This window comes from Pinus tabuliformis, chromosome Q (assembly GCF_031772625.1).
Source record: "Pinus tabuliformis cultivar Carrire ecotype Pingquan chromosome Q, CPIR1, whole genome shotgun sequence".
Lineage (NCBI taxonomy): Eukaryota > Viridiplantae > Streptophyta > Pinopsida > Pinales > Pinaceae > Pinus > Pinus tabuliformis.
The window spans coordinates 823,769,338-823,796,751 of NC_142296.1; the positions used below are offsets into that span (position 1 = coordinate 823,769,338).

General features: G+C 38.8%; 1 protein-coding gene across 6 annotated transcripts in view; it reads left to right on the plus strand.

Moving 5' to 3' along the window:
- The window catches only part of LOC149222169 (uncharacterized), a 351,705-nt gene that overhangs the window by 157,185 nt on the left and 167,106 nt on the right, over window positions 1–27,414 (plus strand). For all 6 annotated transcript variants that reach the window (XM_089385286.1, XM_089385284.1, XM_089385288.1 and 3 more), the window contains exon 2: window positions 23,526–23,610. In XM_089385286.1, coding sequence (XP_089241412.1) covers window positions 23,526–23,610 — 85 coding nt within the window. The remainder of the gene's footprint in view (window positions 1–23,525; window positions 23,611–27,414) is intronic.

The window sequence follows — 27,414 nt, forward strand, 5'->3', positions numbered from 1 at the left end:
CCGAAGAACCTTGTCACTATCCTTGATGCTCTGCCTCTTCCCTTCGACTTTCCTTCTTGATCTGGAACTGCTCTCCTCGACTCCTTCTAGAGAAACTTGATCTCTATCCTTCACACTGCTTCTTCTTGACTTCTCCTAGAGAAACTCAATCTCTATGATTTCACTGGCTTCCTCTAGAGAATCTCGGTCTCTAGATCTTTATCTCGGTTACCTAGAACAATTATCCAGAAGAACCCTTCCAGAAGAATCCCTTCTTTGCTATCCTAGAAGAAACTTCTCCTTCGCTTGCCCAGAAGAAACTCTCCTTTGTTGACCCTAGAAGAAACCTCCTTCGCTGCCCCAGAAGAATACTTCTTCGCTGCCCTAGAAGAATGCTCCTTTGCTGCCCAAAAGATTTTTTCCTCGCTGTCCTAGAAGTAAATCTTTTCGCACTTCTTTTGTTAGCCTCTTCTTTGCGCTTCTTCGCCTCTACTTCGCACTTCTACTTGATCAAATGCAAGTCGAGTTTTTTTGCCTCTAAGTGAGGCCGAGTGTGGCTATATATACACCTCTCCTTATGTCCTTTAGGCCGACATGTTCACTAGAAGTTAGGCCGACTTCTTCTAGCAGTTTCTTCCATCGTTGTAGGCCGACTTGAAGAGGATGAGTGACATGGTCTTGTAGGATACTTTACATAGACAAATTTGACCTTTTACAAAGTGTAACATGACTTCATTACATGACAATGACTATGATTTTATGACTAGATGAAAAATATATCCTAAAGACTCTCAATGGGAGTCTTGACTCAAAAACAAAGTCTCTTGCTCATGAAACCCATGAAGCAAGTCAATATAATAATTTTATTTTTCTTCTTTACATCTCATTACATAAAATCATAATTACATGTCCTTATGAAGACCAAACCTAGCTACACTTTTCAACACTTCTGTCTTGGCTTGTCTTCAACATTTATCTCTTATGTTCTTTCATTAGTTACTGTATGATTGCTAATGGATTAATGGGCAAATAGATGAATGAAGTAACTAGCCTAAGCAAAGAACATGTTAACTTAAAATTAACATGGTATCAGAGCTCAGGTGAGGACAAGCCCAAGTATAAGAGATTGCAATCACCAAGAAGCTTTTGAGAAATTTCATTGATTTGAATTAAACCTTCAGCCCTCTGGTAAATCTGAGTTCAAGAATGACAAATCTGTGACATTCTCTTAAGATCATGGGCACCAATCCAAGAGCTACTCGAACATCACGGGCAAAGGTTGGAAGTCATCAAGGTATGTTCCAGTATTCATAAGATGTTCGTAAGGTATGTTTTGAGTAATGTCGAGATATTTTCGGAGGATTATTTAACAGTGCTAGCTTGAGACTGTATCATCATCATAAGCATATAGGAGGATATACTTAAAGATCGAAATCTTCTTTGATCCTTGGAGATAGGGCTGAACCTCTGTAGATCCTTGATTGAAGTATTGCAACCTTCATCTTTGAGGACTGTATCATTCCTAAAAGAATAATTTCTCTCTGAGATTCTCAGATCCCTGGAACGTTTCAGATGACAGGTATGGTTTCGCATCCATCTCATCCCCTTTTTGGCTCATTGCATATCTCTGAGCATTTGAAGCTGAGTTGTTATAGGGTATATTGAAGTCAACTCAGTTTGAGCACTGGATCTTTGCTGAGAGTCCGTTGAAAATTCTGAATATAAGGATCAGCCGTGATTATCCTCTGTGGCATACATTCTGAGATTTTTTTCAGATCAAGGAGCAATATTATATATGATCTAATCAATGACTGAATTGCTCTAACTTTTGCTGCAATCTCTTGCGGATATATGTATATATATGCCATCGACACATCCATCAGTCAGAATCCGTCAGTTGAGCAAAAGTCTGCGAAGGCACTATGGGAGATGTATTGATCACTTGATACCTCAAGGCAATACATCCTTTCTTCTTAACACCAACTCTAAGGTTCTGAGTGACCTTGCTCTGAGCTTGATTTAAGAATCTTGATCTCTAATGATGATGTAATGCTAGCAACGTTTGATTGGCATTCTTCTAGAAGGTATCTCGGCTCTTTGAACCTTGGAAATTAACAGTTAACTTCTTCACAAGAATTCTGGGCTAGCTTAATGCCTGATCTATTAAGTTTTGTTGTTGGTAAGTAAGGCAGCCCATATTCTGTGCTAAGAGGTTCAGATTTGAAGATTAAGGTCAAGCACACAGAACTGTAAGGAGTTCTATAACATCTCATATTCGATACCTTGACAACCTTATCCTATCTCCGACCTTGATATCTAATTATAGTATCATTTTCTTCAAAGTCAAAAGCTTTATCATATTGTGAAATATGGCTGTTGGTTGTCAAATCTACTTGACCTTCTCTCTCCCTTGAAATATTGAAATCATTCAAAGCTAAGATTATAATGAAACATCTCCATGAACAAAGTCGAAGGGCAGAGGTATCAGCTTGATAGAAAGTCAGTTTAAAATCATATGAGTGACAACTGAATTAGGACAGTTTTCTGAAGATATGTCTAAGATTCGGGTTGAAAATTGACTGCTTGTAGAAGTTGTCATTGCATCAATAATAAGCAGAAAAGGTTCCGCTCTTGTTGTTAAGTTGTATCACTGATACACATCATTGACTGAATGTTGCAGTGAACCTGTCAGAGGCTGAAACATTCAGATCAAGGACAGACCTTCCTTCACAGGATGAACATGAATAGGGCAATGTTGAGATTCGTTATTACTGGGCATGTATTACTAATTTACTATTATCTTCGGAATAATGCTAAGAAGCCTTGTTAACAAAACAATGCTTGTATGGACCATGATGACTACCTACCATATTGGTATATTGAGTAATGCTGGGGTCGTCCTGAAAGTATGAAGATCTGTAGATATCAAGGATAGTATCCTGTGCAGTAAAGATATGGTATCAGTGGCACTGTCCTATGAATGACATCCCAGTATATGCAGCACAGCATCATTTATGCTCTATTGTCAGCCCAACATTTTGTATGATATCGCTACAAGTCTAGTAGCGGTGGTGATATGTTGTAGGCCCTGTATGTTGATGCCTGTGTTACAGTATTGTTCACAATCAAGTTGTGAACAAGACAGATGCAAACATTGGAGAGACTATCCTTTGAAACATCATCTACTATGAAGAAGCTACCGAGATATTCCAGTAAATGAAATGCAACATTTGAAGCTTTCATTCTTGAAGATCAGCTAGGAAAAGAATGGACTTCGTTGAAATCATCTCAAAGAAAGATGTCTTCTCCTGATTAAAGAAGAACCTTGTTGATTCTTCAAAAAGTTCCTCTTTGATCTAAAGCCCATATGGGAAGCTCAGGAAATTAAACAAAGCAAGGCTCTACTGAGAGCTATAAAATCTCTGGATTAATAACAGGTTGAAGACAGACCTGTGAATACAATTTGAGTATGAGGGAGCTATGATACAACTATTGATAACATCTGTCCAACAGATGATAACCCTCTCATTTATCAAAGTAAAAGGGAGTTTTTTTCTTAAGGGATCAAGATGAAGGGCCCTAAGATTAAGAAGTTTGGTAAGATGGAGATGCTACTTATGCGGACATAGTCATCTTATGAGATTTCTATATGAAGAATTTTGAGTGGATCCATGGATATGCCCCATAAATAATTGCTGCTTACTAAGATATCTCTATGGCTCTATTGACTGAAATAGATTGCTGAAATTTTTTGCTGGTCAGACAGTATGGTAAATGGAAAGTGCACATCTAAAATTCACATTACTTTATGAATAAATCAAAGTCTGAAATCTGGATCATTATGAAGGCTGAAATCAGCAAGTATGGCTCACTATGAGGCCACTCTATTGAAGAAGCTCTTCTGTGAGCCATTTATGCACACCTTCATTGTATATTGTAGAGGAAGATTCCGAGAATCCAGTATTTCTCATACCACCCTATATGGTACAGCAAATGACATTCCTGCTCTATGGCATGTTTGGGTAGACAGATCTTATGATGAGCAGGTTGTCTGATGGACACAATGCACCCTGGAAAGACAAGTTTAGACCGTGGTATCCCTGAGCAGGAGGGAGTAAGATCAGTCAAATACTTTCTTCATCAAGAAATGCAAGAAGCAGAGGACTGATAAGTGCTACAAAGATCTTTGCTATGAATCGATATGTTTGCTATACATACATCTATATTCTGCTGAATGGTGCTATGAGGCTCCTATTGATCTAGTCTTGACTTTCAAAAAGCAACTTAGCACTATTCCCTTAATGAAGGGATCCTTGGTTAAAGATTGAACATTGAGCTTTGGGAGGTCCTAGGGGTTGGGGTAATTATTGAGCTATGAACGACCATAGGGTGAGTGGTTCACCTTCCCCTATCGGTGCACTATGTACAGGGTAAGTGGTTCAGCTTCCCCTGTGACACCCCATGGTGGTTGACATGTGTGTAGGGTTAGTGGTTCACCTTCCCGTACGATTGTGGACACATGTATGTAGGGTGAGTGGTTCACCTTCCCCTACTGTTGATGACATACACATAGGATGAGTGGTTCACCTTTTCCTATGGCATATGAGTAGGATGAGTGGTTCACCTTCTCCTGCGGATACCCCAGTAAGAGATGCATATAGGCATCTGTTGACATGTTGGTGGGACGTGGTTCATCCTTTCCTCACATGTAGGATGCTCATTCCCTACGATTGTTGCTTGACATGTCGGTGGGATGTGATTCATCCTTTCCTCACATGTAGGATGCTCATTCCCTAAGATTGGTGGTTGACATGTCGGTGGGACGTGGTTCATCCTTTCCCTACTCTCGGTGGTTTGCATGCGTGTGATGTGGTTCATCCTTTCCCTACGTGTGGTTGTGATATTTGTTTGTAGGATGTGGTTTCTCCTTTCCCTATGTGTGGTTATGAGCAGGATGTGAGATATTCTTTCCCTGCTGATGTTCCTGCATCATCCTACCCATGTTGTCTAGGACACATGGGAAGTACCTCTCATCTAGCCAATGAATTGGAAAAAGTGGATAGGGACCTTAGCACTACCAATTGACGCATCATGTACTACCATACTGTAATGTTCCAAACTAGGGAAAATGGTGCTATGCAAAGCGGACAATAAAAATAACACCATAAAATTAAATCAGACCATCAGACCACAAAATTGGCAATCAAACTGCGTTGTCTACTCATTTTATTAAATGGGAAGAGGTGTACAACAAGGTGTTGGAATGTGTGTGCCTGGGCTTGCTTTAGGCAAGCTAGCAAAAGCCCAAAATGAACAATGGAACACCCTCCTCAAATCTACTGGTAGTTCGGCCCAAGAGCTGCATTGTTACTACCTAGAAAGGTGTTGTTACCTGAAATGATCTGCTGTTAGAGCCTTCCCTGTTGCTCAGAAAATTCTGGGAAATTAATCCCAGCCTCTACGCAAGAAACCCAAAATAACCCATGAAGGAATTGGCCAAATGTTGACTTTGGAATTTTGACCCAAATTCTCCTTAGCTCCTCTAGCTTCTGGCTGAGTTGGGACCCCTGTTTGACCCCTCAGACCTGCCCATCAAATTCTATAAAATTAGGAGTGTAATCCTTTCCCAAAAACCAGAAAAACCCAGAAAGGGTTTCCCTTGGTTCCAACCTTCAAAAATTGACCCTTCACAACTTGGCCCTCCTCCAATTTTGAATTCTGTTGTCGTGACTGATTTTGTCAATCTCTACTCTCCCAACTCCAACAATTCTCCTCAAATGGCCCTCCAAATGATCTCCCAGCAACCCAACTCCAAACTCCCCCTGATGTTGCTGCCGCAAAGAGTCTCACTCCAATCACTGCACAGTCATGTAGGAGATGACGCAATCCTGCATGTGATGAAATGAGAGCTGTGTGTAGGATGGCCCTCTTGTCTGTAACTTCCCTCTATACTCCTGAAAATGATGAAAGGATGCTCTTGCCTCCCCAACTTCCCAGAGTGCCTCACACTATTATTGCGCAATCCCCGCGCTGTTGTAACTCCCCTTGCTGGTACTCGACTTACAATTGCTGTAACTCGCCTCCCTGCTACTGCTATGAACTGAGATGAAGAAGAACTCCCTCCTAGGGCTGGCACTCGAAGTCCACCGAAGCAAGGGTTGAGATCTCCGCTCAAAGACCCTCGTGTGCTAAACAACATAGTAACCCAGCTAAGTAGCTCGAGCAACTAAGATTGAGTTCAACATGTCAAAAGATAAGATGCCGAAATGAGGAGAGTTGCCTTCCTTATATAAATTTCGTGGAGCACTTTTCCCTCCATTTTCCCTCCAACGTGGGTCCCTCACTTAACCATCGATTTCCCCTCCATGCAAATCGAACTAGGGAATGCATATTCTTTAGTGTGGGTGGCCCCCATGCACAAATTAACCACATCGAAATAACTTCTACGAAGTCTAGCCTCCTAATAAAATCGAATGGGCCCCATCACCTCCAAAATCGGCCCCAAAATGTAGAAATTAATCCTGTTCCAAAATAATTTAGGAAGGGATATTACACGTACTCCCTATGTCGAGGATGAATGATGTTTCTTTAACTTGATCACATGGGATCAAGTTTGATTGGAGTTCACCCTTTGATTATGTGGATTGACCTTTGTCAGTGGAGAGTGGCAAGTTCTTGTGACTCACTCTCGATCGATTCTTCTTTATTATTCATATCAATGTTCAACAAAGATGAGATACAGAGATGGTTCATGATGATAGGATGGCATGATGATCATGTTTGTTCATTTGATAGGTGGAATTCCCCGTAGTTGAGAGGGAGTGTTAAAATTGGAAACTAGGGCCAAATTCCACTTTGGACAACTCATTTATAGAAGATAATTATGGCATCAGATTTCTTTCATTGAGAGGACCAAAATCGACCTAAATATCGTCATATTTGGATAAGAAAAAGTGGGTTTTTGAATTTATGTTTTCTCACATGTGAATTATCAAGGTCGACCTCTCCTTTATGTCAACTCACCTAGTCCAATAATCATGTCTGTTGACCCCCACCGTTGGTATATATAGAGGTGTTTTCTCCCTCATTTTACACATCCAACTGCTCATCCTCTCCTCTGAAATAGGACGACATCTAAGGCAGGACGCAGGTGGCAAGGGTCGAGTTTATGATGAGGCCCATGTCTGTTTAGGGTTCGGTTTTCTTGGGAGAAAGAGCCACAGGTCTGTGGCATCATGCATGGAGGATAGGAGGTTTGTCTGGGCAGCGTATCTCTTTATTTTGGGTGCAAATTTCCTGTTGAATAGAGCTGCAGTCAGAGGAATGCCTGTTGGATGGTTTTCTGTGCTATTTGGTGAGGTGTATATTTGTTACAAGTCATAGGAAGAGAGTCACTACAACAACTAGTTATTGTCATTGTTTGGACTCTGGAGGGTATGAAGGCATGGATAAGTCCTTCTCTCTAGGCTGCATATGCACAAGCTTGAGCGCAGGCAGGTCATATTTCCTTCATGAGTTTGGGATTGTTTCAGGGTTGTTGTAGGGTTCGTTCAGGAGGAGCCACCAAGCTCTAAATCTGTGATTGGGTGTCTTCTAATTGTAGATCGTAGTAATTAAGGTAGTGGAGAAAGAGGGCTGAAGCAGGCAACCCTATCTAGTGACTAGGTTTGCAAAGGAAAAACATTAGCTCTTGAAGCTAACTGTGTTTGTGCCCTAACTAGTATTCAAAATTGCAGTATAGAAATCTCTAGCCCTTGGTGCCAGAATTGCAACTTCATTGAGTCATCTTCATGTTGAAGAGCTTTGATGTCAGATCTTCTATTTGGCAAGTCAGTATTGACTTATCATTGTACCCTATCTCTCTCTTTGTTGAACATTTGATGATTAATAATAAGAAGATTTGATTCGAGACCATAAATATATAGTTATTCCTAATACATGGATATACTAATAATTTGCCTATTTTGGTCCTCTTATTATTCACGAATTTTATTTAAATTCAATTCATTATTTTATTATTATTTTTTATCTTTTTAATACCATCCTTCAGTAACTAGATGTTTGATTTGAATAATGAAATGGAAACATTATTAATTATTTTTTATCGTAAGAAATTTAATGGAAATATAATTAATTATTTTTTACCATTAGAAATTTAGTCGTAGTTTTTTTGCATCTCTAGATTATTTAACTGCCTGCTTAGATCAAACTCTCCATCTTAGTCCTGATGATGAACCACATTCGGTGGTTTGAAACACGTCAAGCATATATTTTTGAATGTGATTTCATTGGAAATTTTTTCTAGAAACAATATGAATCATAGAAGCTTGAATTCAGAGTGATAATTTACATTTACTTCCAAGAAGGCAACTGTCACTTTCAACCTCCCTCATAAGGTGGGGCCATTTGGGGTCAATACAAGGAATGTTTTGAATCTAGTTGAGAAGATCTTGCAAAGTTTTGATTTCCCACAAGTAGGAGCATGGAAATATGACCATCATAACATCATTTATGAGAGAAGAAAGAATAAGGAGAGAGAAAATCATAAGCATGACTCAAATCCCATAATAGAGGATTGTGCAAATAAATCTACTTGGGAGGAGGTTAAAGCAATCTTACATCCAGTAGAGTCAAGTATATCCCGCTTCTCAGGGAAGAAAAGTGCCACTTCAGAACCCATGGACATTGATCAAGGGTGTTAGAAAATCAGAAAGGCAATTTTTTTTTCTTATACTTGATAATTACTTGTGATGTTCTTAACTTCTTATTAGGTTTCTTTATATCTTCTTTCTTTTAGTTCATCAAGCAATTACCAAAGCAATAGCACATAAAACAATGGACACTAGATGTAGGCTCACAGTCAGGGCAAAACCCCTCTCTAGGGGAAAAGCCAGTCATTTATTCTTCCTTCAATAGTTTTTCGAAGATATTCCAAGACTCTTGGCCTTGACACAAACTTTCCTCAACACCAAGTTAGTCTTCCTCTTTTCTTGCAGATGATCCTAGTTGACCTGGCAACAACAATAGCAGTGGCAACACTTTCTTCGACCCAACAACTTCTATCTTTCCTTGGAGATTTCGATCTTCATTGGAATACTTCGATCTTCTCTTAGAAACTTCGATCTAGGCCCAATACAGTTGCTAGAGGCAACGACATCTAGCAACAACAACTTCGACCTATACTTTGATCTGGCAGCAACAACATACAACAACTAGCTACGACATCAACAAGAGAACTTCGATCTTCCAAACCAGGGCACGAGAGAGAGAGATAGAAGCACCAAAATTTTGATTTTCCCTTTTTCCTTCTCCTAGACCAAACTCGCACTTCCTTCTCCTCCTTCTATTTCGCACTTTTTCCAGCTTTAAGAGATATCGAACTTACTTGTGAGAGAGTGCTTCAAATGGAATTCGAATTGCTTCATTTATGGTCTTTTGGTGAGGTCGAATAACCCTCTTTGAGGCTGACTTGATCATCTTAAGGTTGACCTGGTATGGAGACAACATAATTCATATTTGACTCAATACTCAACCTTTTTACATGATTAAAAAGCCCAAGAAGGGCCTCTTTAAAAGTACAATGACTCTATTAACTCAGAATAAATCTTAGAAGTCCTCAATGGGGACTTTGACCTAAAACATGACGACCTAAGCATGAAACCCATGCTTTAATAAGTCATAATAATAATAATAATTTTTTTCTTTATTCTTTGATAAGTACATTACAAGATGACTCAAATACAGTAAATGAAGACTGGACCTAGTTACATTTTCCAACACTCCCTCTTAACTAGGGAGGTATTCATCATATACAAGTACACGAAAGATCTCAACTATATGAACCATGAAGAACTTTTAGGCATCGCAATGCCATGGACTAGATTCCTGACCAGGGCAATCTATCCATTGGTTTCTCAACAATTTAGGCATCACAATGCAATAGACTAGATTCTTGACCAGGGCAATCTATCCAAGTGGGACTAAGATGGACTCAAGCTTTCAGCTTCTCTAGGTACCATCATGCTTACTTGCTAACCATCAACCTAGGGATCCATGTGTGTATTCAAAACAAAGCTCTATAATCATCACCACCTTTCCAACTTCGAGTCCTACACATCAACACCCAACCAGATGTCTTCCCAGGCAATGTTTCACTCACAAAGCCTCAACACTCCTTGATCCAGCAGATCAAGGCTAACCAATCTCTCCCAATCAAATTAATTGGTAATCAACATGCTATCGAAACCTTTGAGAGATTTACTTGTACAAACACAACTCCAACCAATAATATACTTTCACATGTACATAATCAAATACAAACCTTCGAGGTTTTTCTAGACAACTGATGTTGCTTCTCAACATAGTAGGACTATCAACTGAATCTTTGGCATAAGATTCCTCAATTTTCCTTTCCTACTTCATATACAACAACATATCTTCAAAAACATTCTCCAATCAGAACTATGCCATGCCCTCCCTCTCAACCAGGGAGCTCCCTTTATCCAAGCTCCCTCTTAATATAGGGAGATCAACTTGTTTACTTTGATATCGGAGAATCTTTTGTGACTTCCAACCATTTCATTAGAGTTGTCATCATCCACATCATGCTTATCACATCAACGAACATCTTCACCATATTGAAGATTGTATACTTGCACAACATAGATCGTAAGTACAACCAAATTTACAGAAGCATGAAGTTAGCCATATCAGAATTACAAAGGCATTTCAACTTTATATATATCAGATACCCAAACTTAATCATAAACAAGAGACACATACTCTTCAACATTTTGCTAGAGACTATGTCATAAACTCTAGACTACTTCTTAACATCTTTCATTACATCTAGGGTTTCAATGTTTCTTCCAAAAGTATGAAACAATTCAAACAAATATAGATCTACAAGGCATCTAACAACTTTCAAAATTCATATGTTAGACTTCCAATAGGGTTTCATATAAATCCTAGATTTCATACAAGACAATTAATTAATCAAAACCAATCATAGCTTAGTCATCAACATGACCAACTTCCACTAGGGTTAGTTGCGAACCCTAGATTTTTCAATCAAACATCAATTGCAACAAAAAAATAGATTTCAACAATCTTACACAAATCTCAAATTATCACATTGTTATCATACAACAAATATTTTCACTTCTTCTAAGGTTTAACTCCAAAACCCTAAAATTTCACAAATACTATCATCCCAGAGAAACAAACTTTGACTAGGGCTTAGTTCCAAACCCTAGGATTCATGATCACCGATAAACATGTCAACTCATACATCTAGAACTTCATCATCATGCATAGGCATTTCATATCATGTGTTAGTCAAACCCAACTTCACAAATATCAATAAGAGTTAGGCATACAACAAACTTTATTAGACTAGGGTTTGATCGGACAAATAGACATTCCAAGGAAATCATTTCTAAGACATTATAAGGGTCTTACTTACACATTCCACCAAACCCTAATGAGTTAGGGTTTCAATATAAGAACATAGCAAACCCAAAATTACCAATACTTCAAAGGTTCGAGATTTTAGACTTTATTATTCAACCCTAACAAGTTAGGTTTTCCAGATCATACCAAAATCCCAAACATGACATCATCAATAAAAACTTCAAATAACATTTCTCAATAACCCTAAGCAGTTTAGGGTTTCAGACATTCACATTAGCATACCCTTAGGTTAGGGTTTTCCAAAGAACCTGTCTAGGGTTTATAAAATTAGTTAAGAATACGAGTGGGGAAGATTTATGAAGTGATGAATCGCCCAAAATAAGAATCATTATGATTCAATATAGCTAGACATAACAAATTTAGTAATAGATTATCAAATAAATAAACATTTATTATAAAGAAATCAATGTTTTGTAGTTTAAGGCATACCTTTGTGGCTCTTTTCCATACCCCTTGAGGATATAGCAGATGTTTTCCTAATCAAGACAATAGAGGGAGAATGGTGATTAGTATTTAATATAATCAAAACTTAAATATGTACATGAAACCAAAAGCTGAAAGGAAATGAAACATTTATCTTTGGAGATGTTGGGGGCTCCCTCCAAAGCTTGAGGGATAGCTATAAACTTATAAAAACAAAAGAAAAATGTCTCTTCCAAAAACATGTTAAAAACCTATAAATTCTAAAACATCAAAAATATAAAATAAGATATCTAAGACTACAAGCAAAGGACTTAGTTGTGTAAGTCCCTTATCTCAGATTCTTCGGGTTTGGCTTTCTTTAGGCCTTCTTCATCAACATTGGCTTGATCTCTTTCTCTCTTCTTGTTTCTTGGATTGTTGGGACAATCACTCTTGTAGTGACCCTTCTTATGACATTGATAGCATTCTACTTTGGATATGTCTACTTTCTTCTTTGGTCCTTTCGATTTCTTTCCTTTGTATTGAGCAGTGTAGGCATTTGAAACTCCTTCAGGATTGACAACTAATGAGATCCTTAATTTTTCTTGACTGCAGGCAGTCCATAGTTCTTCAAAAGTGGGAGCTTCCTTCCAACTGTTAAGACCTGCAGCAAATGCATCCCAAGTAGGTGGCAATGCTAATAGAGCAGTAATCACGAGTTCTTTGTCTAAAACAATCTCATCAATGGCCAAAAAGTCATCTTTGATTCTTGCTATCTTCACAAAGAAGGAGGCCACTGTATCTTCTTTACTCGTCTTTGTGGTCCTTACTTCATTCTTCAAGCTTGCCACTTGACCAATGTTCTTAATAGTGAATAAATTTGACAAGGCTTCATACATTTCTTGAGCATGATTGATGTTGGCTATAAATGGGACAAGGTTGTCCTTTATTCCTTCTACCATTAGAGTCATGGCCACCAATTCTAATTCTTTGAACTTTACTTTGTCAGCATCACTTGTAATATCCCTTATCAGGGGTATCCCTCAAACACAAGCAAACTCCAACCAGAGATGGACTGGGAGGGCGTTTACCAGATATGTCGCCCCTGAAAAGAGGATGAGATCTAGAGGCTACCTGGCCCTTTCCAGACTCTGTCTAAGAGTATAGGAGAAAAACACACAAGTGGTATGGTAGCAGAGGAGCTCAAAATGATAAAAATAACAGTAGTGCAACATGCAATAATGTATACATGGAATATAAGCAGATACTCAAGAAATGCAGAGAGAAATGCTAAGCCATTTTATTATACTGAGTAATGGAAAGAGTACAAGAGGTGATCAGAAAGATAGCACCTCGACTTGCACAAGGCAAGTGAAGCAATACACTCAGAATGGTAAGGAAATGGCCTCTATTTGAATTGCGTCCAAGCTGCTGGAGAATTGTTGTGTTGATGCTACTGCTGGAATCAAGTGATGATTTGGGGCTGTTCCCCTCCTCAAAAAATGCTGAAACTCTGGAATTGGCCTTTGCTCAAGAAACCCAGAAAAGCCCAGAAAGCTTTTCTAAAATAGCTGACCCCCGAAAATCACCCCCTTGAGGATCTACGCTATCCCTCAAGGCTTTGCGCTGCCCCTGAAGAGAATCCACCAAAACTCTACTCGAGACTCTGCCAAAATCCTCCAATATGCAAGGGCTGATCCCTTGCTCAGTCTCCAAGCTCAAATCCTCCACATAAACCCAATTTGGAGCTCCTACCAAAAGAGACTGCGTCCTCCCCTCTCGAGACTACGCAGTCATCAAAATGCTTAGTTCCTCCTCAACTCCAGAGATCGCTCCTCCTGCAAAATACTGATGAAACTACCTTGCCCGAGCAGGCACTCGAAGTCCCCCGGGGCTAAGGGTGAGATCTCCGAATGGAGACACTCTATGCATTAAACAGTGCTGCAGACAGGCTAAACAGCCAGCGTGCTCTAAGTCGAAGTGACTAGCTCAAATGCAACATTATCCCATGTCCAAAATGAGGAGGCTCCTCTCTCCTTAATAGCGTTGGCCTCTCTCAAAACCCTAAGGCCCATCTCCTCCAACGTAGCCTCTCTTGCCACGTGCTCCTTCTCCATCTGCGCAGTCCCTACAAGTGTCTACGTGGGCCCCCTTCTCTAGTGGTCCTTTGGCTCCCTTGGCTCCCCTTTTAAGTTACAATGTTGTGCTACTAGGGAGTGACTTTATTCAAAAAGTGAGTTATGCCCCCCTTTGCTCACCTTTTTATTTATAAATAACTATAGAAGGCAAAATTGAGCAAAATTGAATATTCCAATTAGCCATGGCTAATTAGGAATATTGCATCACTGGAGTCATCTGTAGGCTTCTTTACTTTTCCTTTGACCAAGTCTAGTACTTCATTCTTTTCAAGGATGAGATCAATCATTTTCTTCCAAGACTTGTAGTTTGAGGCTCCTTCAAGTTTGTTCTCTCCCTTGATTGTGTTTTACATTGTCTTTGAAGATAGTAGACTGCCTTTTCCTTCTTTCTTCACCAAAGCTCTGAAACCATGTTAGAAAATTAGAAAGGAAGAAAGATTTTCTTATGCTTGATAATTACTTGTGATGTTCTTGACTTCATATTAGGTTTCTTTATATCTTCATTCTTTTAGTTCATCAAGCAATTACCAAAGCAATAGCACATAAAACAACGGATACCAGATGTAGGCTCACAACCAAGGAAAAACCCCTCTCTGGGGGAAAACCTAATCAATAATTCTTCCTTCGTTAGTTTTTCGGAGATATTCCAAGACTCTTGACCTTAACACAAACTTTCCTCCACACCAAGTCAACCTTCCTCTTTTCTTGTAGATGATCCTACTTGACCTGGCAGCAACAACAACAGTGGCAACACTTTCTTCGACCCAACAACTTCTATCTTGCCTTGGAGACTTCGATCTTCACTGGAATACTTCGATCTTCTCTTAGAAACTTCGATTTAGGCCCAATACAACTTCTAGAGGCAACAACAACTTCGACCTAAATTTTGATCTAGCTGCAACAACATGCTGCAACTGGCTACAACATCAACAAGAGAACTTCGATCTTCCAAACCAGGGCATGAGAGAGAGATAGAAGCACCAAAATTTCGATTTTCCCTTTTTCCTTCTCCTAGACCAAACTCGCACTTCCTTCTCCTCCTTCTTCTATTTCACACTTTTTCCAGCTTCAAGAGATATCGAACTTGCTTGTGAGAGAGTGCTTCAAATGGAATTCGAACTGCTTCATTTATAGTCCTTTGGTGAGGTCGAATAGCCCTCTTTGAGGCCGACTTGATCATCTTAAGGCTGACTTGGTGTGGAGACAACATAATTCATATTTGACTCAATACTTAACCTTTTTACATGATTCAAAAGCCCAAGAAGGGTCCCTTTAAATGTAAAATGACTCTATTAACTCAGAATAAATCCTAGAAGTCCTTAATGGGGACTTTGACCTAAAAGATGATGACCCAAGCATGAAACCCATGCTTTAATAAGTCATAATAATAATAATAAAAATTCTTTTCTTTATTCTTTTGATAAGTACATTACAAGATGACTCAAATACATTAAATGAAGACCAAACCTAGTTACATTTTCCAACAAATGGGAGGAGCCTAGCTCCAAGAAGGCCAAGGGAGAAGAAGTGGAAGGAGATGATGAAGATGAGGAGGATGATGAAGAAATAGAGTCACAAGCATTAGTGCTATATAATAGCTAGTTGGCACCCCAGTCAAAGCAAGCCTTTATTATTGAACATATGCCCTCTGCTATGTCAACATCTGAAGCAACAGAGTCAGGGAAGGTTTCCAAGCCTAGACAAGTGTCAGTGGTAGAACAATTTCAAGAAATGGCTAAACAATCAACCAAAGAAAGGAAAAGAGATATAAGGATAGCAAAAAATCAACCACTTCCCTGAATGCAGGTCAAGAGTGCATTGGACCATGAAAGGGGAATTTTCAAGTTGGCAGTGTTGCAATCCAAGGCAGATACAGTCAGGTCCATGGAGGACTATGAAGTTCATCAGATGTCCTTGTTGGTTGATCATATCCCATCCATAGACATCATGGAACTAGATATGCAAGTGAATCATATGATGCAAAAGTAGAAGATGCATTAGACCAATGCCATTACTAGAAAGTTGCAGGAAATGTACAATAAGGCAAGCAGTGAATTGAAGTACGAGAGAATGGTATGTAGATCCAGGAAAATCAAGATTAAGAATCTAGAGGATAAAATCACCCATTTGGCTACATATCTTTCTGACTACAAGCAGTATAAGACTATTTTGGAAGACAAGGATAGGGAGATAACTGCCATGAAAAAGAAACTTAAGATTCCAAATGCACATCCCGTGCAAATTGATGAATTGGCAGAGGCAGAGAGAGAGAACCAAGAGCTGAGGCAAAAGCTCCATGATATGCTAATTAAGAATAAAGAATACAAAGACCAAGTTGTGCTACTGGAGGCACAAGTTCAAGGGATGAAAGAAAAGACAGGTGAGACATCTCAGTCCCACCAAACTCCTGATGTTCTAGCTGGATAGGTTGAATCAATGACGATGTTGGAGGATGCTAAGAAATTGTAGGTTCTACTCTCTAATCGAGAGGAAGAATTGAAGAAAAAAGGATGAGTTGGAATTCACTAAGATAGAAGTATACGAGACACAAGAAGATGGTTAGGAAATCGAAGTTGAATTGGAAATCGTGAGAAGGAAACACCCAAGCAAATCCTCTTTTAAGGCTGCAAGAGGAATCATATGGGACAAAATAATGAAGACAGTGGAAAAGCACTGGGATCATATGGATTTACTTCAAGAGAAGATAGACACTGTCAGGAGATCTAATAGAGAGATGAATGCGATTAAGAACACTATTGGTGACTCCCCCACCAAGGCTGGAGTAATAATAGATTTCCTTAATCATATGCCTAAGGAGGATGTCATGAAGGCAAATATTGATAGATCCAGGTTGGTAGCAAGGGATAATCAAATGAAAAGAGAGAAAAAACTGGTAACAATGGTAGAGAAGAAGGCAGGGGCACTGGAAAAGGAAGTACAAGACTTCAAAGATAAATGAAAGTTGTTGTACAAGAGGAAATTCCCATCATTATTTGATGGAAATGGAGACTTATATTCCAAGGAGTCTCTCATGAAGAGCCTAACCGAAATCAGAAATGATCAAAAAGCCTTTAGGGAAGAGGACTGCGCTTTGCAAGGAAAGGACATCGTAAACTTGTATGCAGATCATTATGAAGTTCTCTTCATTCTAAAGAACCTCTTCAAGGAATAGGGCCCAATAGACTAAGATGCCGTTACAAATTTGGAAGGGTCCATTTTGGATGTGCAAGCATGTGATCTTCCGTTTGGCAAAGAGTGGAAATGATTGATGGATCATACAGATTGACCACTCAAAGAGAACCTATGCAACCCCATATTAGAAGAGGAATGCCATAGATGTCTTCGATGGATGTAGGTTTGAGCTCTAGGCCACCCCATTAGTAGTAAGCACAACTACAAATACAACCACAGGTACCAACCTAGAGAAGGCAGCCCCACCAGTGACCCAGGCAAGGTGATGTGCACCCCTCTTAGCCAGCGCATGAGCAGAAGAGAGAATGTAATGTCCCAATTGAGCAAAATTTGGAACAAACCCTTCACAAGGAATTTCTACTCATAAGCAAAAGATTGGCATGTAAAATATAACAGATGAAATTCATGCAATTCCATAACACGATAAGCAGAAACAATCTCAACTTTGTTATAATATATAAACTGGGGTTTTACATGCTGGAACAACAGAATAGCTGAGATAGCTGAGACAAATTGGCCACAAATAGATCTACAATAATGGCGCAATGGGCCTCCAAAATAAACTGATACACAATAAACTGCACCTTGTGAACTCTGAATGGATTCACCGAGGGAAGAGATGGGTGCTCGCCCACTCTCACTGAATCACCCGAGGGTTTCCGTCCTGGGGCTACTGCTGGAGTAGAGAACCAAGTTCTCAACCTCACATACAAGAAACAATATCAAAACCAGAGTTGCGAGCCCCCCCCGAAACCGCTCCCAATCTGCGCTCCGGGCAGGAGCATGCTCCCGATAAAAAAATTTCCGCTCCCTGCCAAAATCGGGATTGATTTCGCTCCCGTCGCTCCCGGAGCGAAAATTAAAGCTCGGGAGTGATCAGGGAGCAATCGCTCCCAAGCTTTTAATTTTCGCTCCAGGAGCGACGCGCGCGACGTCGGGAGCAAATTGCGCGAAAAAAATTCCGCAGACGCCAAAAAAAAATTAATTTAAAAAAATTCTATTTCAAAAGGGTTTGGGGGGCAAAAAATATTTCATTGTGATTTGAATGAGTTGAGGAGAGCAAAGGAGATTGAGCAAAGGAGTGAGGAGAAGCGAGGAGCGAGCGCCGAGGAGCAAGCCTGCAAGGAGGTTAGTAACTTAGTAATTTAGTAGTTTAAACTTTAGTTACTTAGTAATTTAGTTTAGTTTAGTTAGTTTAATTTAGTTTAGTTTAGTTTATTTAGTAAATAAATTAAATTAATTAATCTAAATAAATTAAATTAATTTTCTCATTCCTATTCCCATTCCCATTCCCACTAAATTTTGCAGATTCAAAAGCCTACAAATATCAAACATCATGGACCTGGCTATATTTCTTGGCATTTTCCTCTTCTTGGTCCCTTTTCTGGTTATTTTGGTGCTGGAGAGTAGGAAACAGAGGGGCCAAAATGAAGAGGGCGGTGAAGAAGCTGGAGAAAGTGGATTTGATGAAAACCCTAGTGAGGAGGAGCTAGAGGAGGGTGAACATGACTCTCAAAAAACTAAACAAGACCAAACCCCATTGTGGAAATATGTTAAGAGGCCTGAAGCAAGGAAAGGGGGTGGAACCACTAAATTTCATTGCCCCCATTGCAACAATAATTACACAGGTTCATACACCTGTGCCAGAAAACACCTCTGCGGGAAAAGGCCATGGGATGGAGATAAACAAATAGGAATCAAAACTTGTGCAGCTGTGTCAGCAGCAGATAGAGCCAAATACATAAGGGAAGAGGAGGAAGCCCAATACAAATCTAAAAAATCAAGGGGTTTCTTTGTACCAACCTCACAATCACAAGCACAGAGAACTCCTTCAGCATCCTCCCAAGGCAGTGGATATGGAGGCACAGGGTCACCAGCTTTAAGGCGTAGAACCATATCAGATTTCCTTGATGAGGGGTGTAGGAATGATGTGGATTCAAAAGTTTACAGGTTCCTCTATGCATGTGGGATACCATTCAATGTTCTTCGCTCACCTTATTGGCACAAAATGGTTTCTGCCATAAATGATGCCCCTAAAGGATACAAGAGCCCTGGGTATGACAAGGCAAGAACCATTGGACTTGATCATGAAAAAGCAAAATATCACATTCTTTGAATAGAATGACAAGTTCTTCGACTGACCATGGGGTGGCCATTGTATCTGATGGATGGACAAATGTAAAAGGCAAGCCATTGATAAGTGTTCTTGCTGTGTCTGTTAGTGGTGCCATCTTTCTAAATGCATATGATTACTCAGACAAGTTCAAGACTGCCATCAACATTGCAGAAGCATTACTTGAAACAATTGACCATATTGGGCCATACAATGTCATCCAAGTCATCATTGATAATGCTCCTAATTGTAAGGCAGTGGGAGCAATTATTGAGGATAAATACCCCAACATATTTTGGTCTGGGTGTTTGGTTCACACACTGAACCTTCTGATGCATGATGTTGTCAAGAACAAAAATGCACAATACAAATGGATTGGTGATTTGTACAAGAAAGGCAAACAAATGATAAAATTTATTACAAATCATAGCAATACCCATGGCCTTTTCCGCAGTCACTCAAGATTGGAGTTGTTCAAGATTGTGAAGACCAGATTTGATAGCTATTACCTCACCTTCAGGCGCCTTTTGACGGTAAGAGAATCATTGGCTAGCATGGTATCAAGTCCACATTGGCAGGTATTAAAGGAAAGGGGTACAAATGCAGCTGACAGGCGAGGTTTTGAACTGGTGGAGGAGGCCGCTCTTGATGGTATGTTTTGGTCAAGTGTGAGGCAAGTATTGGATTTCACCTAGCCCATTTATCACATGATTCGGTTTGCAGATACAGATAAACCAGTGATTGGCGAGGTGTATGAGCAGATGGATACCATGTTGGGGCAAATAAAAGATACTGTTCATAACAGAGATCCCCACTTGTACAAACTGATTCACGATTGTGTGTGTGTATGGTGGAATAAACTTAATCTTCCACTACATTGCTTGGTGTATATCCTTACGCCAAAATACTACTCTACATCGTGGTTGGGCCAACCTGCACTAGGGGGTGGGATTAAGACCAAACCCCATTTAGATGCAGAGGTAACTAGAGGATATTTGGAAGCATTAGAAAAGTTGATACTTGACAGGGAGTAATGTGCCACTGTGCGCCTTGAAATAGGTAGATAATTTAGTGGCACTGGTTTGTTTGGTACCTTCCATGCAATGGAAGACAGAGACAGATTTGATTCTCTCACATGGTGGGAAACATATGGCGGCCAGGGACTTTTGCCAAAATTGGCAAAAAAGGTTCTATCACAAGTTGTAAATACTTCTTCTGTAGAGAGGTGTTGGAGCACCTACAACTTCATACATAATGTGAAAAGAAACAGACTCAATGAAAACCGGGCAGAAAGCTTGGTTTATGTGCACTACAACTTGAGGTTGTTGAGTCATTACTATGATCAGGCTTATGAGGATCCCACATATAAAATTTGGGACAACCACCCAGAGGATGACAATTTGGAGGATGGCACTATACATCTTGAAGAACTGGAAGAGGAACTTATAAGGGATGAAGATGAAGCAGTTGTAGCAGCCATGCCACCTCCACCATCTAGTAGCAGTGCTCGAGTTCTGAGTCTTGTTCCTTTGCTGTCGCCACCTGCATCTACACCCTCACGTGGAGGGCATGTGCCTTCTAGTTCTGGTCGTCGGTCTGTGTGGGCGACTCCTAGAAGACCACCACGACCTGCTTATACAGGAGACTCTCATGGCAAGGGCCACATGTAGATTTATAGTTTACTTGTCTTTTCTAGTTTCCATTAGTTTTCATAACTGTTGAGTCTTGAGTCCTTGACTCTTGACTCTTGACTCTTTAATATCATAATGATATTTTTTGTAAACAATATATCACTGTGACAATGAAAGTTTGAAGTTTGAAGTTGACAAGTTGGCAATTATAACTCATTGGTAATGATTGTGAATTATGAATATGATGCTTCGTGAAAGACCAAAGTTGTTTCATTTCATTTCATTATTCATTTTTCATTTTATAACATTTCATTTCATGTTAACAGTTAGAAGTTAGAACTTAGAAATATCTAAGATATTTATTTCTTGTAATGGTTAAACTTAGCTTACAAGTACAACTTTGGTGATCAATGATGATAAATGTTATATATTGAATTTTCAAATTTGAAAGCTTGAAGTTGAAACTTTAAGATTGAATTTGATGAATCATGATTCACGAGACTCAATATGTTGCAATTGTAATATGTATGTTACTAACTTGTGGACATGGTTGATGAAGATTATAACTTCTAGATGATTGATGTGATATGGTTCAATGACCAGTCTATGTTTTTTATATCTAATTCATCATTCTACATGTTTTTGTTGACATATATGTATCAAAAATTAAAAAAATAATATATATATATATATATATATATATATATATATATATATATTTTTAAAAAATCGCTCAGGGATTCGCTCCCAAACAGGGAGCTTCTGAAAATGTTGCTTCCGCTCCCGTTTTTGCTCTTGCTCCCCGCTTTTGCTCTTGCTCCCAAGTAACATTGATCAAAACCAAGATGTCCTCCTCCTCTTTTATAGTTCTGATGGACCCCTCTGGAACCTTCTATTTTATTATTATTTTAATCATGGAGCACTTTCCCTCTTTTATTTTAATTAAAATATTATTTTTAATGCCGGAAAAGGGTGAATTGGCCACCATGTCTCCTCAAGTCACTGAAACTCACATCCAAAAATCCCATCATGTAGATCTTCTCGTTCTGGTTCCAACGAGTTATTACACTGAGGTGTTCCATCAATTAATCTCCCCGGAATGCCACCTCGAGCATAATTAATTAAGTTATGCCCAATAATAATGCTGATTTTTGAAAGTTGTCAGAATGCAATGAAACAAAAGGCAAATTGTGCTGATGATGGAATATGCCAAGCGAATGCCATCAAATCCCATAGAAACTCCTCAACACTCCATCGGGACCCCTGATGACATAGACCTGCTCCACTGACTTGGCAATCCCCTATCTGGGAAATCCCCCCCAGCTGTACTATGAAGAAGAATGAAAATGGGGACATGAAAGAGAAACGAGAGAGCCACTACAACCATGGCACATGGGACCCGCCCTACAACTGGAGACTTCTGATACATTACATCTGGAATTTTCTAGAAGAAGTTTGTTACAAAACTGCTAGTCATTTGCAAAGATTCCTAGTGGTTACTGAATACCACTAGTGTTTTAGGGTTAGGGTGTTGTGCTTTGAGAGCCTATATATAGGCCTCATTTTTATGTAATAGAGAAGAAAATTTTGATATATTGAAACTATGCCAAAATTTTTCTGGAAATTGCTGGGATATGTTGAAGCTATTGTAAGAGAGGAATTTTGAAGTGCATTTTAGGCTGTTACTGCTTTTTCTTCCATGTAATTTTGGAATCCCACTTATAATTTGAATTGTGAAAGATATTAATACAATTGCGGAAACTTATTCATGGTAAATCTTGTTGTTTTACTTGATGCTTGTATGGAATCTGACTGTAATTGTGAAAATTAAAGGAAACCCAGAATTTGTTTGATTGTTTTCTTTAATTTCTGTGAATTTTATCAAGGTCACATGGAGTATCTTTTTTTATTTTAATGAATATTCACATGGGCTGAAAATAAAAAGCATAAATTCAAATTACCATGTTTTTCACAGTTGAATTCTTAATTGCTCAGTTGTTTTCTTGGATATCAGTAGTCTAAGAATGGATTCTTAGTTGCCCACCTTAGCTTGCTGAAATATGTTCTCCATATTTTTTTATTTTCTCATTAAAACCCTATGTCAAACCCAAGGTGCATGGATGCTTAGACCTGAAAATATGCAAAAACATACACAACAAAATTAAAGGTAAACTTTGGTATTATCATTCACAAATTTTCCAGTAGAAGCAAAACCATTAAACACAGAAAATTAAAAATCAGATTTAGATGTTCCCAGGCTCTGCATTATAGCACAACATAATGTGACTCTAGGACCCCAACAATATGAAGAGTTAATTCCTTTAGATTCTAGATCTGTTATCACTGATTTTGTTATTATGCATGCACTATGTAAAATGTGGAAAATAGAGAACAAATAAAATACAATCACTCGCAGACCATAATGAACACCACTATGTGCTTTGGGAAACCTTTTGGGGAGAAAACCTAGTTGGAAGGTCTGACAATGTTTGAATACTTTAGCATAACTATACGATATATTATCACAAATACTTGCACCATATATCGTTCTATACAATGTATACATAAAAGAGCTCACTGAGTGAATGTTCTATGCAGAATATGTGACAATTGGAAAACACTCAAAGAGTTAGAGAAAGCTTTCCAGGTCTATTGGGAGTCCCACAACAAACTGCCTCCTCGGGTGTGTAATTGCTTGTCTTTGACACTGAGGAAAATCTGCTCTTTTTCTCATTAGATGTTATATGTTTATGGTGGATATTGTTCACGATTTTTTCAAGTTATGGACTAAATTGGTATCATGTCTCCATAATATCATTACTGTTGGATTGTGTTATTGTTCAATTACCTGTCTTTGACGCTGAGGTATATATGCTCTTATTCTCATTAGATGTTATATGTTTATGTTGGACATTGTTTAGGGTTTTCTAAAGTTATGTACCAAATTGGTATTATGTCTCCAGAATGTCATTACAGTTAGATTGTGTTATTGTTCACCAATAATATAGATTACTAGTAGCTAGATATGAAAGGGATGGTTCATCCTTTAGTGCCTTTAATGTTTCTAGTTAACTGGAACCTAACTAGGATCCTCAAGCTTGGAAATGACCAAATTTGGATATCTAGATGGTTGAGTATGGATATCCACACCAATTGTAAGCACTGAGATTTCAATAGTGATTCTTTTTCAAGGTATCCATGTCTTGTAGGCTAGTAGTGCTAAGTACTTGATAGAAACCATAGTGTCAAGACTGTTGAAGAAAATGTAACTAGGTTTGTTATTTATACATGTAATTTTGATCTTTGTACTTGTAAAAAAAAAGAAATTTAATATTTGTAAATTATATGAATGAGTTTCTTGCTCATTCTATAGGTCTAGGAAAGTCAAAGAGTCAAAATCATGTTAAAGAGCTCTTCTTGAGCATATTTGTAATGTATATGAAGCTACCTAGTGTCTAGAACAACCCTCCAAGACCAGCACAATCCTCTTGAAGACAAGCAAGCAAAACGATGAAAAACTGTCACGTCAACCAGCAAAATAATTTAAATTGAAGTCATGTTGGCTAGCAAAAGAGACACAACAGATCACTTGGTTATGTCGGCTCATTATGGAGGCATGACCACTATATATACCCACCTAGGGTCACCGCAAATGAGAGGAACAAAATCTCGCATTTTTCTCTGAAATAACTCGGATAAGAACAGGGTCTGCAACTTCGCATATCTTGAAGAAGTACACTCTTGGATGGGATAGTTAGGAGCAAGATCTCGGTGATAAGGTACAATGACACCTTCACATTCCACTCTGAAATCTTGGTCAAGTTCAAGGTGTTGAAACTCGGATGGGTACAAGACTGTGTCTCTTTGCATAAGGATTAGATTTCGGATAGCCTCACTCCCATTTCAGGTGAGTGCTATTGTAATGGTTACATTCTCGGCATAAGTCTAAAGATAAGGGTCTCAATGCTACTCTCTGCAGTCATAACCTTAAGCATAGTTATGATCTCAATGGTGACTTTGTCGCAAGGATATAATCTCATCGAAGGAGCAACTATGGTGAAACAATGAAGATCTTGGTGGTGCAGGCACACTGATGATCTCGAAAAAGGTGCAATGATGATGATGATCTCAACAGTATGAAGAAGAGGATTGATGTCTTTGTCTTGGAGTGGCTCAATCAGTCAAGGGTCATGGTCTTGGTGTTCATCAATTGGTATCTCTATAAGAAGAATTTTGTGCGGGTTTTCCTCTCCAAGAGGGAGAGGTTTTGGCCCTGGTAGAATGCCTACATCTTGTGTTCTTGTCTCTTTGTTTTTGGTAGCTATTTGATGAAATAAGAAACACACACTCTGATAATGTCAAAAAGAAGATTGTGCTAATAAGAAAATTAAAAATGCCTCACAAATAGTTATCAAGTCAAGAAGAATCTCATTAACTACATGTGCCCTAGATTCTTCAACATGGTATCAGAGCTATGGTTGCAATCTAAGGAAGGGCATAAAAGAGACACTTAAGGATCAACTTCAAGGACATTAGAACAAGTTGAAGGAATTGAAAGATTAGTCTTCAACAAGCAGTATACAACAACAAGACAATTCAAGATCAATCTCAGTTAAAGTGAAGTCTCAATACTCGTGCTCAGAAGTCGGATCACTATGAATATTCAGATGGTACAGACTGGTACAGGCTCTCGATGACACAGAACAATGACATATTCGAACTCCTCTATCAGTCTTGATGAGCACAACAAAGTATAAATCCTCAGTATATGAACTCGGTGGATACTCTGTCTCGGTGAAAAAGGAGTATCCCCTGTCTCGACACTCTTATGATTTCTATCTCAATGAGAACATTGTCTTGACATCAATGTGATCACTGTCTTGGTCTCCTCATAATCGAAGTCTTCAACATATTCTCGGCATGATCATGGTGATACTCTTACAGACTTAACATATTCATCTTGGTCTCTGTTTCGATAATTTCTTGGCATAAGAATAATGGTCTCGAAGATCCTACAGGAAACACACAATTTCGGTCTGACAAAACTATATCCACAGTTTGATGAAATGGTACAGTTCGACAAAGTATTACATAAGCATGGTGATCTCAATACTACTCATGATGCTTAGTTATTGAGGATCTCGGGTAAAATGCCATCGTTTGGGTAACTCCATATAAGTCCTCGATACAAGGAGACATTTCTTCTCTGTCTCGGCAAAAAATTATACTTTTAGAAACTCGGGAAAGGAAGGCAAACAATCTCTCTATACACAGTTCAATTACTATCTCTGTCTATGTTATTCAGTGACAAGTGCCTCTCTACACAATTCGTATGTACAGTGCTCATAGAACTCACTGTCTCGGTACAGTGTCACAATGATATACTTGTCACAGTTTCGAATCTTGTCCATGAACATGATCTCAATAGCATGATGCTCAGATCAGAGCATGAATTTGCTGATGCTAAGTATAATAAGGTCCACTTGTGGGATGGCAGTATCACGAGCATGTCAACAATGTGTTCAAATATAGAAGGAGTCGAAAGTACCATGAAGATGAATTAGGAATCAAGATGATCTCAAGATCATAAAGCAGTTTTGGTGATGACAAGATAAAAAATGTCATGGTGCTAGAAGGTCTCCAAAGAAGTCTTGGTAAAAGGATACTAGCAGTTCATGATGGGCAACTCAAGCAAAGGAAGCATCAAGGTGAAGATCTCCTCTTCACATGCCAAGTAAGTATTTCTCATGTTTAATCAATTTTTGGTTTAATGACTTCGGTTTGCAAGGTAATGGAAATGCTAGAGGATAATCATAATCCTCATAAAAAAAGGTCCTTGCATGAAATAAGGACGATAGTTATGGTCCTCATAGATGAGTGAAGTCGTTGAATGAGGTCTCCTTTGAATTCATAAGGTAGACATTAGGGAAGCTAGAAAAGGAATTACGAACAGTATGGTTCTTAAAAGAACATTGATAGAAGGAAAAGAAAATTCATGTCACTGGATAGGATGGAAGAAGCTGAATGCAGCCCATGGTAAGAGGGAGTAGAATTCTTTAAGTTAGTCTCTCTCTATAAGTCTCCTTTTGGGCTCCTAAATCTTGCGAAGAATGTGACTACAATATATTATCGGATATGATGTGACATTATGGAAGTATTAGAAACAAGATCTCGTGACATCATCACGAGGGTGACTATAATCACAAGGATAAGTAAGATACCTCTGTCAAAAACTTAGGGTTTCTATGAAAGAAGGAAAGTTGTAGGCAACAACTTTGCGAAACTCAAACATTTGAAGAATGCTCATCATGCATCAACATGGAAACATCTGTTCGATAGGGATCTGTAAGATCCTCAAGATTCTCCGATGGAATCTTCACTAGAAGATTCACTGATCCAGGGATGAAGCAAGTGTTTCAATAAAAAGTCCAACTTGTGAAGTTCATGAACAATGATATGATGACGTAAGAGCAGTTCAAGGGGTTGA